At 37.5% G+C, this 17,666-nt stretch overlaps 1 protein-coding gene across 1 annotated transcript in view; it reads left to right on the top strand.

Moving 5' to 3' along the window:
• The window catches only part of crb2b (crumbs cell polarity complex component 2b), a 31,854-nt gene that overhangs the window by 2,000 nt on the left and 12,188 nt on the right, over window positions 1–17,666 (top strand). Inside the window, exons 2-6 of the mRNA XM_051901821.1 lie at window positions 6,106–6,801; window positions 7,988–8,183; window positions 10,016–10,155; window positions 12,300–12,482; window positions 12,564–12,677. Coding sequence (XP_051757781.1) covers window positions 6,106–6,801; window positions 7,988–8,183; window positions 10,016–10,155; window positions 12,300–12,482; window positions 12,564–12,677 — 1,329 coding nt within the window. The remainder of the gene's footprint in view (window positions 1–6,105; window positions 6,802–7,987; window positions 8,184–10,015; window positions 10,156–12,299; window positions 12,483–12,563; window positions 12,678–17,666) is intronic.

Below are 17,666 nucleotides of genomic sequence, written 5' to 3'. Positions count from 1 at the left end.
GTTGCTTGGTGGTTTATAGGATGTTGTTGGTGGTTGCTAGTGCGTTGCTAGGCTGTTTCTAGGGCATTGTGGGTGGTTGCTAGGGCGTTGCTTGGCTGTTTCTAGGGTGTAGTGGGTGGTTGCTAGGGCATTGCTAGGTTGTTTCTAAGATGTTGTGGATGATTGCCAGGGCGTTGCTTGGTTGTTTCTAGGGTGTTGTGGATGGTTGCTAGGGCATTGCTAGGTAGTTTTTAGGATGTTGTGGGTGATTGCCAAGGTGTTGCTTGGTGGTTTCTAGCATGTTGTGGGTGGTTGCTAGGGCATTGCTAGGCTGTTTGTAGGATATTGTGGATGATTGCTAGGGCGTTGCTTGGTGGTTTATAGGATGTTGTTGGTGGTTGCTAGAGCATTGCTAGGCTGTTTCTAGGGTGTTGTGGGTGGTTGCTAGGGCATTGCTAGGTTGTTTCTAGGATGTTGTGGATGATTGCCAGGGCATTGCTAGGTGGTTTCTAGGCTGTTGTGGGTGGATATGGCTCAGGTTCCTCCTTTAATGTCCATCTGTGGAATTTTTCCCGCCTGTTTTCTAGTCCAGAAGGTGAAAATTGTGCATCTGATCACTTACTAAAATAACACACATGACTGCAGGAATCATTCATGTCTGGATGATTCACACTCCGTTATCTTGAGCAATAGTAAACATGATGTTTGCCACTAATGAGCTGTTTGTCACAGTTCCTCATTATTAGCTTATGAATGAAACATTAGCGTGTCGTCATGCCGTTCGGATGAGTGTGTCTCATTGTTCTGCTGGGAGTTTCAGTGTAAGTGATTTCGGGAGCTCCACCCTAATGAAGCTGTGACCCATTTCTGCACTTGCGGGAAGCCTGAATCCTGGGTACTTTTGGGCAGATTGAAAGCGCAGGGCAAGACGTGCGGCATAGTTGACCATCGCCATGGAAACCCCGCCGGAGAGCGCTGCCACTTCACTCTTTGTGTGGAATAGCAGCTCACATTTGTTTTGACTGAATGTGCTGCATTGAATCTTTAAGCTCTGATGAAGCCGTGACCATGAAGGGATGGACTCAGTTTGTGTTTGAAAACAACATGTAAAATTCTTTCTCCATGGAGTTATTGTTGTTTTCCAAGTATTTAGTTACATTAAACCCATCTCCAGAAATTTGTTTGTGTTTTCCAGGATAGAGGGATGTTTCCTGGATTTGCATCGGAACTCGCTTATCTCAGATAAAATAGATGAAGTGAGACTCAAAACACATCCTTTAGACTCCAACTGGAGGAGTTTATGTATATATATATATATATATATATATATAATATTATTTTATTTTATTTTATTTTATAAGGTTTTATAAGGTTTTACCAAAAATGATCAATTTAATGCATCCTTGCTGAATAATTAATTTTAATCAGTTTAGAAAAACAAGGCATAATGACCCCTTTTGAATGGTAGTGTGTGTGTGTGTGTGTGTGTGTGTGTGTGCTTCCTCCCTGGTCTCTCTCTCCTGTTCGTGAGAGTCTGTACCAGTCTCTGGATCATCCGTCTCTCTGCAGCGGCTCAGAGGAGGTTCATCTCTGAGAGCTGTCGGACACAGAGCGGTCACAGGGCGTCAGGGTCAGATAACTCACTCGGGTTAAAGATCACAGCAGTCCTCCTTTACACCAACAAGAGCACTGCGAGGATTAAAGCACACAATAATGGGTGCTGTTTTGTGTTTCTCAAGTCAGAATGAGTTTTTGATAAAGTCCAGGAGCAGCACATACTTTAACGTAATTCCTTTATCATTAAAAAACGAGATCAGATATGTCCTTTGGTTTTCTTCTAGACACATATGTAAAAAAACATTTAAAATAATATTAAAAGTTGGATAGTACATCCTGCTTCACCTGCGTACAATCCGCATTCTCACTTAAAGCAATAGCAATTTGTTCGAGAGTTGGTAATAACAGCAGTTGGTTGAAATATGCAATATATTTTTGGCCAAGTATGGCAAAGAAAACAACATGACAGAAACAGAAATGCCTTCAAGCAAGAGACTCTCTGTACCTGTGTTCATTACACACCGCTTTAGAGTTTAATCAAAACAGGATTTGGGATTTCAGCTCAAGGTTGTTTGTAATATATGTTTGTGTGCAGTTATCTGTGTGGATTGTAGTATTAGGGTCACTTACTCTTTTCTAATGGCTGTTTATGGGTCTGCCGTAGAGTTTAAATACTGGAAAATACTGTAGATGGAGAACTGAATGTTGATCCTAAATTAGCTACTGTAACCATTATTTAATTACATTTAAATGAGCCTTGGCCCACAGGACACGACGGCGCTTCTGGACCATGTTCATGGCTTCCTTTTTGCACGATAGAGCTTTAGTTGGCATCTGCAGATGGCACGGCGGATTGTGTTTACCGACAGTGGTTTCTGGAAGTATTCCTGGGCCCATTTAGTAATGTCATTGGCACAATCATGCCGATGCATGATGCAGTGTCGTCTGAGGGCCCGAAGACTACGGGCATCCAATAAAGATCTTCAACCTTGTCCCTTACGCACAGAGATTTCTCCAGTTTCTCTGAATCGTTTGATGATGTTATGCACTGTAGATGATGAGATTTGCAAAGCCTTTGCAATTTGATGTTGAGGAACATTGTTTTTAAAGTATCCCACAATCTTTTTACGCACTCTTTCACAGCTCTGCCCATCTTTACTTCTGAGAGACTCTGCCTCTCTAAGACATCCCTTTTATAGCTAATCATGTTACAGACCTGATATCAATTAACTTAATTAGTTGCTAGATGTTCTCCCAGCTGAATCTTTTCAAAAGTTCTTGCTTTTTCAGCCATTTGTTGCCTCTGTGCCAACTTTTTTGAGACTTGTAGCAGGCATCAAATTTGAAATGAGCTCATTTAGTGGATAAAAGTGTAAAATGTCAGTTTAAACATTTGTTATGTTATCTATGTTCTATTGTGAATAAAATATTGGCTCAAGTGATTTGAAAGTCTTTTAGTTTTCATTTTATTCAAATTTAAAAAACGTCCCAACGTTTCCGGAATTCGGGTTGTAAACGCGTATATTACATATGTACAAACTTTTATGTTAAATGCGATTAATTGCGATAATCGATTTGACAGCACTAAAACACCCAGTATCCATGTTAAAAGGTTGAGTTTGCTGATTAGATGCTTTTGGGTTGTAGAGAAGCAAATAATACTGAATGGCATGTGTTTATTAAAGGATCTATAGTGGCCCCCGTCTTGTTTTTCTCTGGACGGGGGTCTGATACAGTCTTCTGTCCTGAGGGTTCATACCATACATCTCTTTGAGGGGGTTTGAGCACTCTTCTCCTGCTCTGAGATGTTTTTCAATTGACTTTATTTTAAAGTGAAGCTTCTGAAGCCCATCCGTAAGCTCTGCCTGCCCCGTCTAGACTTCAGATCTCCCCTTTTATTTGAACAACAACAACATCTATTCTTTTTATTGACAGCTGTGGCTGACAATGTACGGAAGAACTGTGTTGGTTCAGGTCAGTGTTCAAGTCTCTTTGTAAAGCTCACCTCTCTCTCTCTCTCCTCTCAGACCAGATGATCCTGGATTAGAGGAGACTGTAGGTCATTCACAGTCACTACTAGACCTCTTGACACAGTTTCTCTCCCTGCTTTCGTCTACTGAAAGTGACTGATGTCCTTCACTTCACTTAATTAGTATTTTTGGCTTGTTTTCCTGCAAAAAAAAAAAAAAAAAAAGTCCAAACATCCTTTAAACAAAATCAATTTCCTTAAGAAGCAAAATGTAAAATATTAAGACTTGTTTTTAGAGTTTAGTAGGACATTTGTAGTGATTTCTCAAATTATTTCATCAACCTGAATCACCAGTAATCAGCACTAAACTTCATCTCAGGCTGTTATTGAGGCTTTGTGAATGATTGACAGGTATATTTAGGTGTCACGTGCGTGAGGACGGATTAGTCTCAGTGAGTGGTGGTCGGTCGAGCTGACACAATCCATTGATGGAGCATCTGGCGGAGGTTAAGTCAGAGTTGGTAAGACGGTTATGCCGCACGCCCATCTGCCGGTGGAGGTGATAGTGAGGACGAAAGCCCCTTTATCCCACTGGAATCGCAGTCTAAATCTCCAGTTACCAGCCCGATGTGTATGTTTAGTAGTGCTGTCATACACTGCACCCGTCCTGAATGTCGCTTCAGGCCCGTGCAGCTCTCATCTGAGATTCTGGTAACATTCGAGTCAGAGTTCAGGTTCATCAGGTCTCGTGTGCTTCATACGCAGCTCGTCTACACTCGTGTGAAGTTTCTTTAAGAGGCTTTAGGTGTGCTAGAGCTCTGTTAGGGTGAATCTTCTATACTGTCCTCACTTACTCTTACTTCGTGACGCAGTGGATGGTGTGGTATAGAGGATAAATCTCCAGCTGGTTAGACAAGCAGGGATTCCCTAAACAATGTTCAAATTCATGAGAGAATTTGAGTTGAATTGGCCACAACACACAAGTTGAACCGGAATTTGAATTGGAAATTCAACACGGAATTCTGGGAAATATTCTTCCACCCTGATGATGAAATATAAAATTATGTAGTTGATATTTCAAACATCTATCTATCTATCTATCTATCTATCTATCTATCTATCTATCGTTCTATTGTTCGTTCTATCATTCTATCATTCATTCTATCGTTCTATCTATTGTTCTGTTGTTCTATCGATCTATCGTTTGTTCTATCGTTCTATCTATCATTCGTTCTATCTATCTATCTATCTATCGATCGATCGTTCTATCATTCGTTCTATTATTCTATCATTCATTCTATCGTTCAATCGTTCGTTCTGTCGATCTATGGTTTGTTCTATCGTTCTATCTATCATTCGTTCTATCTATCTATCTATCTATCTATCTATCGATCGATCGTTCTATCATTCGTTCTATTATTCTATCATTCATTCTATCATTCTATCTATCGTTCTATTGTTCTATCGTTCAATCGTTCTATCTATCGTTCTATTGTTCTATCGATCTATCGTTTGTTCTATCGTTCTATCTATCATTCGTTCTATCTATCATTCGTTCTATCTATCTATCTATCTATTTATCGTTCTATCGTTCTATCTATCTATGTATCGTTCTATCATTCGTTCTGTCAATCTATGGTTCGTTCTATCGTTCTATCATTCTATCATTCGATCTATCGTTCTATTGTTCTATCGTTCTATTGTTCTATCGTTCTATTGTTCTATCGTTCTATCTATCATTCATTCTATCGTTCTATCGTTCTATTGTTCTATTGATCTGTCGTTCTTTCTATCTATCATTCGTTCTATCGTTCATTCTATCTATATCTATCGTTCGTTCTATCATTCATTCTATCTATTGTTCATTCTATCTATCGTTCTATCATTCATTCTATCTATCGTTCGTTCTATCTATTGTTCTGTCGTTTGTTCTATCATTCATTCTATCATTCTATCTATCTATCATTCGTTCTATCATTCATTCTGTTGTTCTATCGTTCATTCTATCTATCTCTATCTATCATTCGTTCTATCATTCATTCTATCTATCGTTCGTTCTATCGTTCATTCTGTCGTTCATTCTATCTATCTATCTATATATCTATCCATTGTTCATTCTATCTGTCTATCAATCTATCGTTCATTCTTTCTCTTTATCTATCGTTCTATTGTTCTATCTATCTATCTATCTATCTATCTATCTGTCGTTCTAATGTTCTATCTATATATCGTTCTATCTATCTATCGTTCTATCTATCGTTCTATCTTTTCTTTTTTTACTCATATGTTTTATTTAAATTAATTTATTTTATTTCTTCTTACATTCAGATTGCATTTCTGCATTCTGTTTGCTACCTAAATTAATATTTGGATTATTAAATTGGGACTTTCTCAGTTCAGATTTGATTTAGTGCACAATCCTGCTTTGCACAACTGGGATGTGAGAAAGTACATAAAAACCTCCCACACAGTTGACCTTTAACCTCGGGTTGCTCTAGGCTGACTGTCCCCACAGTGTGTGTATGCAAGTCAACTTTGTATAGAAACATCTCTTAATGATGACAGCTTTTTCTAATTCTAATCAGAGTTTGTACCCGCAGGTTTGTTCTGCACCGTCACGTCTGATGTGTGTCTGTCATCTCCATGCCGAAACAACGGCACCTGCGTACCTAGCTTGGGCGGATACCTGTGTGTCTGCCACCTCACGCCGCCTATATATGCAGGAGTAAACTGTGAGCTTTTATACAACCCGTGTGATAATGCAGGCTGTCCCTCCACATGCATCAGCACTCCAGGAACGGAGAACTACACCTGTCTGTGTCCCGACGGGTTTGACGGACCCAACTGCACCCAGAACATCAATGAATGTGAGAGCAGCCCCTGCACAGGGGTCAAGAGCTACTGTGTGGATGAAGTTAACGGATATTCCTGCCACTGTCCCAGCGGATACAGCGGGGACGACTGCAGGACGAAGGTGCGAGACTGTGCGGATGACCCGTGCTACAATAACGCCACCTGTGTGTGGGCACCAGACGGGTACGAGTGCCGGTGTGCGCCGGGCTTTCAGGGTCAAAACTGTGAAGAAGACATCGACGAGTGTGTGTCGCAGCCCTGCAGGAACGGCGCCATCTGTCAGGACGGTGTTGATGTGTATCACTGCTACTGTGTACCTGGTTTCCAAGGTTACCACTGTGACATTGACATCAATGAGTGCGCATCCCAACCCTGTGAGAACAACGGGACGTGCATCAACGGGAAGGACCGGTACATCTGCGAATGTCTCATTGGGTTTACAGGTAAGGACTGTCACACATACTGTGGCTGTAATCTAGGTACTTTAATATACTCTACCAGTCAAAAGTTTTTTATTATTATGATTTTTTTTTATTTTTGCAACAAAGAACACAACATTTACAATCATGAAGACAATAAACAAAATATTCGGTTACAAAATAAGATGGTTATAATACATGAGACTCTGGAAAGAACTAAAGCATATTATTTTATCTTATAAGTATTAGAAGAGTCTGCTCAGCTTTGACTATTTTCCATATTTTAAAATTATAATAAAGTCATCAATATATATGAGAATTATATAGTGACCAAAAAAATCTTGAACAAATAAAAATACTTTACTGCAAATATTTATTTATTTATAATAATAATTTTGAAATATTTTTATATTTGGGTTTCTTTGAACATTCTCTCAGCCAACTTTACTGCATTTATTTATTTATTTATTTATTTATTATTTTTGAAATATTTGAAATATCTTGAGTTTCTTTGATATTCTCTCAGCCAACTTCAAAGCAAATATTTATAATAATTATTTTGAAATATTTTTATATTTGAGTTTCTTTGATATTTTCTCAGCCGACTTCAATGCAAATATTTATTTATAATAATTATTTTGAAATTTTTTTATATTTCAGTTTCTTTGAACATTCTCACAGTCGACTTTCCTGCATTTATTTATTTATTTATTTATTTATTTATTTATTTAGAATCATTCTTTTATAATATTGCTATATTTGTGTACTGGAAATATGAATTAATTAATTAAATAAAATGTAAATGCAAATAAAATCTATTTATTTATTTATTTATAACAATTCTTTAAAAAATTTTAATGTTCTCTCAGTCATTTTATTTAAAATTAATTATTTAATAATTATAAAGAATATATTCATAGACAATTTATATTGCTCTACAAAAACAATTTCAGACATTTAAGCAGAAAAATGTTTTGAACAGCATCTAAAAAGATATTAAAAAAGATCATGCAAAAAGTTCAGTCAAGCTTGTCCAAATTTGACTGGTACTAGTGTATACTGAATGATTATCATATTCATACGGCACCATCATAAGATATGCGATGTCCTAAAAAATAGTGTTAATGTTATATTGTAAATACAACATCATAGTCAGCACAAGCCAGTACACTGCCCAGTCTGAATGTCTGTGTGTTGAATCGTCCTGCAGGACTGAACTGTGAAGTTGACATTGATGAATGTGAGGCGGACCCCTGTCAGAACGGCGCCACCTGCCACGATCACGTGGGTCTGTACACCTGTGAGTGTGTGCCGGGATACGAGGGCATTAACTGTGAGCTGGACATCAACGAATGTGAAAGTTCACCCTGCCAACATGGAGGGACGTGTCTGGATATGATCAACAGGTGAGCGTATTTGATCAATCTGAGGTTTGTCATCTGATTGGTTGAATTCTACAGGAACCATGAATATGCAAATTAGTCCCCGCCTCCACTCAATCACAGCAGCTCGGATTACCTGATCTACTCGTTCAGCTGTAGTAAACGCTACACTATGGCAAGTGGAAATATTGCTTTAATTCAGCCATATATGTTTGAACCAGAAACTGATTTAAAACGGGCGGTTTCAAACCAAGTTTTTTAGACTGTCTGCAGTTTTAAGGAGAAAATACTCATCAGTGATGTTGAATTTGCACATGGTTTGTCTTAAAGCATATTAAAAACACCACATAGACATACACTATATTGCCAAAAGTTTTGGGACGCCTGCCTTTACGTGCACATGAACTTATCCCATTCTTAATCCGTAGGATTTAATATGGAGTTGGCCCACCCTTTGTAGCTATAACAGCTTCAACTCTTCTGGGAAGGCTTTCCACATGGTTTAGGAGTGTGTTTATGGGAGTTTTTGACCATTCTTCTAGAAGTGCATTTGTGAGGTCAGGCGGTGATGTTGGCGAGAAGGCCTGGCTCCCAGTCTCCGCTCTAATTCATCCCAAAGGTGTTCTGTCGGGTTGAGGTCAGGACAGTCACGTTCCTCCACACCAAACTCGCTCATCCATGTGTTTATGGACCTTGCTTTGTGCACTGGTGCGCAGTCATGTTGGAACAGGAAGGGGCCATCCCCAAACTGTTCCCACAAAGTTGGGAGCATGAAATTGTCCAAAATGTCTTGGTATGCTGCAGCATTAAGAGTTCCTTTCACTGGAACTAAGGGTCCAAGCCCAACCCCTGAAAAACAACCCCACACTATAATCCCCCCTCCACCAAACTTTACACTTGGCACAATGCAGTCAGGCAAGTACCGTTCTCCTGGCAAGCGCCAAACCCAGACTCGTCCGTCGGATTGCCAGACGGAGAAGCGTGATTCGTTACTCCAGAGAACACGTCTCCACTACTCTAGAGTCCAGTGGCGGCGTGCTTTACACCACTGCATCCGACGCCTTGCATTACACTTGGATGCAGCTGCTCGGCCATGGAAACCCATTCCATGAAGCTCTCTACACACTGTTCTTGAGCTAATCTGAAGGCCACACGAAGTTTGGAGGTCTGTAGCTAGTGATTCTGCAGAAAGTTGGCGACTTCTGCGCACTGTGCGCCTCAGCATGCGATGACCCCGCTCTGTGGTTTTACGTGGCCTACCACTTCGTGGCTGAGTTGCTGTTGTTTCCCAGTTGCTTCCACTTTGTTATGATACCACTAACAGTTGAGCGTGGAATATTTAGTAGTGAGGAAATTTCACGAATGGACTTATTGCACAGGTAGCAACCTATCACGGTACCACGCTTGAATTCACTGAGCTCCTGAGAGCGACCCATTCTTTCACAAATGTTTGTAGAAGCAGTCTGCATGCCTAGGTGCTTGATTTTATACACCTGTGGCCATGGAAGTGATTGAAACACCTGAATTCAATGATTTGGAGGGGTGTCCCAATACTTTTGGCAATATAGTATATAAACAACTTTAAAAACTTGATTTTCACCACTGGGGTCTTTAACAGTATTCAAATAAAAAGTGAATAAATGTGGTTCAATCTGAAGCATTTAAGATAGAAATATTAAAGGAGTTTTTAGCTAAATGGAATGAGTTTAAATGCTTTTTGTACATCATTGAATTGTAAACACTAAAACACGTAAATGTTTACAGATGTTTGTCCTTTAAAACGGTTTAAACCACAGCTAGTGTGTAAAATGATGTGTTTGATAGTCTGATGAGTGACACTGTGTTTTGAATCACAGCTATGAGTGTGACTGCAGCGGCACTGGATTTACGGGCTCTTTCTGTGAAGAAGACATACCCGAGTGTGTGTCGGACCCCTGTCAGCATGGTGCCACCTGTCAGGAAGGAGTTAACCAGTATACCTGCCTCTGCTGGCCAGGTAACGGTCATTAATTTAACCTAGTCATCTTAACTTTATTGCGTTTATTTATGCATCCATTTTATTTCAAATGAATTACAGAAATAATGTCTCAGCATTATAGTGTGATAAAAGCAATGCTCTTCTTCAGTGATGATCTTTTACACCACACTGCCACCTAGAGACACATAGAGGCCATTGCAAAGAGGACATTACGGCTTTGAGTAAAATATATGTGGTCTTCTGCTTCAAGGTTGGACATGTTGTGTGTTCAGAGATGCTCTTCTGCAGACCTCTGTATTTGAGTTACTGTTGCCTTTCTGTCAGCTGAACCAGTCTGGCCATTCTCCTCTGACCTCTGACCTCAACAAGGCATTTTCGCTCACTAGATATTTTCTCTTTTTCGGACCATTCTTTGTAAACGCTACAGATGGTTGTGTGAGAAAATCCCAGTAGATCAGCAGTTTCTGAAATACTCAAAAGACGTTCAAAGTCACTTAAATAACTTTCTTCCCCATTCTGATGCTCAGTTTGATTAAAAACTGTGACTTACATTTCTGAAAAAATGGTAAAGTCCTTTATCAGTGTATGTAATTGCCATTGGCACAGGTGAAATCCGCCTGTTAAAGTCGTAATCTTCTCCACAGAGCTTTTAACCTCACCCAACTTTTTAATCTTATTTTAAACTTATAAACAATTCCATTTCCTCTCACCAGTGAAGTACACACATGCTTTTCTAAACGCTGCTTAATGGGGTTTAGAGGTTATAGATCTGGGCTGGTAACTGAAACTCTGTGAAGGGTTGATCCATGAACTGTCACTATTGCTCTTAACCTCTGGCTGATCCAAGGATAATATGTTCACTTTGGATAAAAGCATCTGCTAAATCACGACTTTCTTTACTGTAAACAAAATGTTATTTTAGTATTATTGAGATACTATTATAGTTTATATATATATATATATATATATATATATATATATAATCAGTTTTTATTTTAAAGTTTTGTAATTTTGATGTTTTTGTCATTTTTAATGTGTTTTTTTTTTTTTTTTTTTTTTTTTTTTTTTTATATGTGTATATATAGCTTTTATTAATTTTTATTTTAGTTTGTTATTTTAGGGCATCAAGTTAAACTAAATTAAAATAAGAAATGTTGCCTTGGCAGCTAGCTGAAAAAATATATATATATTTTTTTCAGTTAACGTTTATTTTGTACATTTTGTTTATTTTGTATATGTAAAGAAAATGTTTTTTTTAATGGTTTTAGTTTCAGTTTTAGTTCAGGATAATAACCCTGTGCTGCAAAAACTGAATGTACCTATAAAGTATTTTAGATAACTTTTTTTTTTTAATATCATTTCACTTCACTAACTTCCCTTTACTTTATAATTTTTGCTAGTAATTGTCTTTTAATCAGCTGGTGATTTTTAGTGGAAGTATAAAGCAGGGTTATTATCGTTAACTAAAACTATTAAAAACATTTCTGTTAATTTAAAAATATAAATATTAATTGGGAAAACTTAAACTAAACAAAAATTAGAAATGTTGCCTTGGCAATAAACTGAAATAAGTTTAAGTTGAAGCACTAAAATTATCAACTGGAAATACATAAAAACTAAAACATAAATAAAAATAAATTAAATCTAAATGGCAATATTAAAAAAAAAAAAAAACTAATAAAATGACAAAAGCACATAACTAAAGTACTAAACATTAAACTAAATTTAGCATGAAAACTAAAAATGAATGCTGTCAAATCGGTTAATCGCGATTAATTGCATCTAACACAAAAGCGTGTAAATATATAATATATGTGTGTGTGGGTGTGTATATACATTAGTGTTGTCAAAAGTACAGACTTGACGCTTTGAGCGCTGTTGAGCAGATTTCGTAAACACCTCTGATTGGCCGTTGTGTTCACGCGCTCATCAGATATGTCTGTGATTGGCTTCAATGATCAACACTTCAAAAACATGTTGTAAATAGACATTAATGACGCTCTTCACTGAGCGCTTACACAGATACACAATGATTAATCGATTTTTATATTTTTCGCACTACTAAAAATATAAAAATAAAAGCTAATTAAAAATATTAATAAAACAGTGATATGAAGTCATCTCTCCTTGAGTTTACACAGAGTTTATGTTATTTATTTCAGGCTACGAAGGCGAGAACTGTGAGCTTGACGTGGACGAGTGTGACACGCGGCCGTGTGAAAATGGCGGCGAATGTTTCCAGAGATCCGACTCCAGACACTACAGAGTTTTGCCGGAACTGGACCGTGAGTTCAGCTATGAGAGCGCAGCTGGATTCCTGTGCCACTGCCGCACTGGATTCACAGGTGAGAAACACTGCTGACGCCTGCTCAGATATCATTGAGTCTCAAAGAGCTGCTAGTAACGGGAGCGCCTCTGTTTTTCAGGTGAAAACTGTTCAGTTAACGTGAATGAATGTGAGTCTGCGCCGTGTGAAAACGGAGGCACCTGTGAAGATCTCGTCAATGCATTTCAGTGCTCGTGTCCTCCGGGGTTCACAGGTGTGTAATGTGCTCCCTTATCCTTTTCTTTACAAAATCTACATGATGCAAATATATCCAACTATATTTCTGAACTTCTGCTACATGTACAAGAATCAACATAATAAACCGCAGTCACGTTCATCTGTTTTTGGATAAAACACAGGCACATTTTTCCAATGAGCCTGGGTTGTAAATGCAAGACTTCACAATTTTTTTATTGTATTTGTAAGTAAATCAATAAAATGAATGGAAAACAAGCTCAGTCAGTAGAGCATAGCACTAGAAAAACCAAAGGCATTGGCTTAATTCACAAAGAAAATAGAAAAACCCCACAAAATGGTGTGGAGTTTTAGTCCTAATTCAACAACTTACATATGCTAAAAAGCAAACTCAGCAGCTTTAAAATACATGCTTGAGATTTGACTGTGTGTAATTTATATTTAGATATTCAAACAAGATTATTTTACACTAATAAATAAAAAATGTAGGACTCCCACCTTGATTTTAATCACAGAGATCCTGTTTGAAATCATAGACATGCTGTTACTCAGAGACTTAAAGAAAACAAATCCTGTTGTAATGGTGTTTCAGCTTCAGTTTGAGTGTCTGCTTGTTTAGTGTGAGACGCTTACAGGAGAGCTGCTTAAGAAAAGAAAAACAAACACCCACAGGTTGGACTAATAACTTCAGGATGCCGGATTTCAGTAGTCTAGTGATCATTTCAGTGATTTCCAGTGATCATTTTCCAGAGAAAATTAAATTCTGATAGCTTGTACTAAAGGGGGCCTATTATGCCCATATTTACAAGATGTAATTTAAAGGGTTAGTTCACCCAAAAATGAAAATAATGTCATTTATTACGCACCCTTATGCCGTTCCACACTCGTAAGACCTTTGTTAATCTTTGGAACGCAAATTAAGATATTTTTGTTTAAATCCGATGGCTCAGTGAGGCCTGCATAGCCAGCAATGACATTTCCTCTCTCAAGATCCATAAATGTACTAAAAACATATTTAAATCAGTTCATGTGAGTACAGTGGTTCAATATTAATATTATAAAGTGACGAGAATATTTTTGGTGCGCCAAAAAAACAAAATAACGACTTATATAGTGATGGCTGATTTCAAAACACTGCTTCATGAAGATTCGGAGCGTTATGAATCAACGTATCGAATCATGATTCAGATCGCGTGTCAAACCGCCAAACTGCTGAAATCACGTGACTTTGGCGCTCCGAACCGCGTATTCGACACGCTGATTCATAACGCTCCGAAGCTTCATGAAGCAATGTTTTGAAATCGGCCATCACTATATAAGTCGCTATTTAGGTTTTTTTTTTGGTGCACAAAAAATATTCTTGTCGCTTTATAATATTAATATTGAACCACTGTACTCACATGAACTGATTTAAATATGTTTTTAGTACATTAATGGATCTTGAGAGAGGAAATGTCATGGCTGGCTATGTAGGCCTCACTGAGCCATCGGATTTCAACAAAAATATCTTAATTTGCGTTCCGAAGATTAACGAAGGTCAAAACATGAGGGTGAGTAATAAATGACATTATTTTCATTTTTGGGTGAACTAACCCTTTAAGTCTCAGGTGTCCCCAGAATGTGTCTGTGAAGTTTCAGCTCAAAACACCTCACAGATCATTTATAAATCCATGTTGTAAATGCCCATTTCTGACTACAATCAAGAACCGTTTTCGTACATGTGCCTTTAAATGCAAATGAGCTGCTGTGCCCCGCCCCCTTTCCACGATCACAGTTCCTTCCTCACTCGGATTCTCTGCCAAATATTAACAAGACATCTGCTTGGTTTTGATTAATATCTATATCGCGATCACTCTCACGGATAGCACAGTTCTTCTTTCAGCAATAAAGTTTATTATTTCCACACGTTTTAAAGCTATATCAGTTTAAACTTCTAATGGATCGTTTTCTGAGGGCACTTAATCTGAAGCACTCGCAAACAGACAGCTGGCTGTCAGACGTCAAGTCTCGTGAGTAACTTCTCTTTCACATTTTTTGTTGTGTTTAAACTGTCAAATACACACAGGGTTCTTGTTCACCGTTGACGCTTGTGAAAACAAAATGGCGGCGCCGTGAGTGGAAACGTGCCGGTTAAGGGGCGGTAATATTATAACAAGATCACTAGGGGAGCGAAATCTGAGCAACTCGCTTTTTTCACATGCTTGCAGAGAAAGGCTTGCCAAAATAAAGTTACTGGGTTGTCCTTTTTAATGTTTTCTGGGTTGGTAGATGCACCGGGGACCCGATTATAGCACTTAAACATGAAAAAAGTCAGATTTTCATGATATGTCCCCTTTAAAGTAATTCAGTGAGAACAGTTTAGCAGACTACTAACATAAAATGCATATGCAAATATCAGCGGTCACTCTATCTCCCAATAATATGTCTTAGTAAGATGACATTAAATGGTAAGTTTTATGATCAAAGCTCAAAAATCAAACATTGACTACTACATAATCAGTTATTAATATTTTTCGTTGGTCCTCTCTTGTTTTTGTATGTGTTCATAATTTCTGGCCAAAAATTATGTCCCACAGTATGTCATGTTTCATTGTGTTATTATCACAAATAAAACAATCGACTCCAAGCACAACTACGCAATTTACAAAATCTTAATATTTGAATAAAGGATGAAGATGTCAATTTTCCTAGGCCGGTCATCACTTTTGGCTACCTCGGTATATAATGTGTAGTGTTTAAAAATCTTTTCAGATTTGAAAAGTCGTGTAGTGCATTGCGGGCTTTCCAGGCCTGAATCCATCCCACACGGACACGGACTCAAATCACATATCCAGTAATGAGTTGGCATGGAAAGTGATCGCTCACGCCGGCCGGGCAGGCAGACATTCCTGATGTCAGCATTGACAGAAGCCAGCTGGGAAGGGAGGGGAAGCTCTGTGGATTATTATCCCGGCAGGGCAGCTCATCCCTCGCAATCACTCCTGGACGCTTGGTACCGAGAGGTCGGTCGGCTGTGGGTGTGCGCTTATGAAGCTAGAAAGAAAGGAGCACTGGGAGAAGTAGGAAAAAATTGTAGGACGTCTGCATTGGAAACTGTCACTTCTGTGTCAGTGTCTGCTGCGGCTCGTCTTGTTGAGGAGAGAGACTCCGGCCCGGACGTTTGGCAGGATGAGAGGACTAATAGTGAGAGTCATTTGCAGTGGGCTGCTTCTCCTGACAGGTAAAGTGTCGGAGCTTTCTGGAAGTCTGCAGGATCTCTGCATTAATGTCGAATTAACCTGAGGAGGGCTCGTAATTCTCCTGGCCACGAAGATCGACTGGTTCCTTCCTTTGAAATAAAGTTTGCGGTTGTTCTGTAATTTATGATGAATATCAAACATAAACTGTAGAATGTGTTCTGGGATTTCAGGCACATAGTTACCAACTGAAAACCACAAATAAAGGCACTGCAACAAGTGATTTTCTCACTCAGTATTTTTGTTTTGTATTCCAGTACAAAAATGTACAATGACATATGAGGAAAAAGTCTTGTTTTTGAAAAAAATGTATCAAAATTAAGTGAGTTTATGCTTTAAAAAAAAAAACATATCTGTCATGACGTCAGAAAAATAAACTGTTTTTTTCTCCCCTTTGAATTAAGTGCATTTTTCTTGTTAAATTTTTATTTTTGATAAGAGTTTTGTTTTCTGTAGAAATTTATTTTGTGTCATTTTGCATATCTTTATTTAAGAATTTTGATATTTATGCGACTGGGGTCAGAGAAATAAACTTTTCCCTTTGCATTAAATTTTTCAGAAAACAAGACTCTTATTTTATTGTATTGCATCTCAAGAAAATGTATCTTGATTTAAGAATTTAGATATTTGTACTGAAAACTACTGTAAAAAATACTGTACATGTCTGTTCTAGTTTACTCTTGAAATTCAGTGTTGTGGTATTGCTAACATCGTTGGTTTCAGTATATTAACCTGTTTTTTTTTTCCTCGTATGAATGATAAAATTAATGGTAGTGCAACTTTTTGCATTCTGCATAACGTGTGCTAGAATTGAGTTATCAAGTCAGTATTATTAGTTAACAGCTTATTAGTTAACTTATTTTCACTTTTAATATTTCCAGGAAAATCCAAAATGTATTACAAGCAACTACTAGAACCCTTTAACAGTTTGCACTGGCAGACATTATGATAACTCGCAGGAATGGTTGCATAATAACAGACCTCTCTAGTTGTGTGCTGGTGAACTTTCAGTGCATACATGTTTTGTATAGTTTGGTCATATTTACTGGTGCAATATTATCATTCACAGCAGTAGTTAACAGTACGCTAAACAGACTAAATAAACTTGAGTTAAGTTGAAGTAACCGTTCTAAACATATGCTGGCATGCCAATCCCTTTACCAGGATTACATTACTAAATGGCTTAAAGTAAATGCAATTAAAAGTCAATTTATTTGCTTTTATCTTATCTTGTTCTGTAAGTAATTGATTAAGGTTGCAGACAGTATATGACTTTCTGATTAAAGTCACTCATAGGAAGTCTTATGTTTTCTTCATTTGTTTGATATAATTAGTTATAGTATGACTCTTAAACACAGGATCTCTAAAATCCTCACATAAAAAAGTTGCATAGGGCTGTACAATTAATCCAAATAAAACTGGAATCATGATATGGCTTATTGAGATTTTAATTAAATATATGCGTTGCATGTTTTAAAACAAAGCGTGGCACTGTGTTCTTACACGTCACCTGCTCATAATCCACCGTCAATGATTTAACGTCTGAAAATGAAGAAATTAATACAGTACATTACTAATATTAGTAAAGTGTAAGATAAAAAATATTATATTTTTATATTATTTATATATTATATTACTTAAGTTTACTTAAAATATTTTTTTATTTTACAGTGAAATATTGCAATAGTAATATTTCTTATTTTTATTTAGTATTATTGTATATTTTTATGTATTATTATTATTATTATTATTATTATTATCACTAACAACAA

The sequence above is a fragment of the Ctenopharyngodon idella genome, chromosome 8 (assembly GCF_019924925.1).
Source record: "Ctenopharyngodon idella isolate HZGC_01 chromosome 8, HZGC01, whole genome shotgun sequence".
NCBI classification, from domain to species: domain Eukaryota; kingdom Metazoa; phylum Chordata; class Actinopteri; order Cypriniformes; family Xenocyprididae; genus Ctenopharyngodon; species Ctenopharyngodon idella.
The sequence above is the reverse complement of the archived record's forward strand: the minus strand, read 5'-3'. Positions and strand labels throughout refer to the sequence as shown.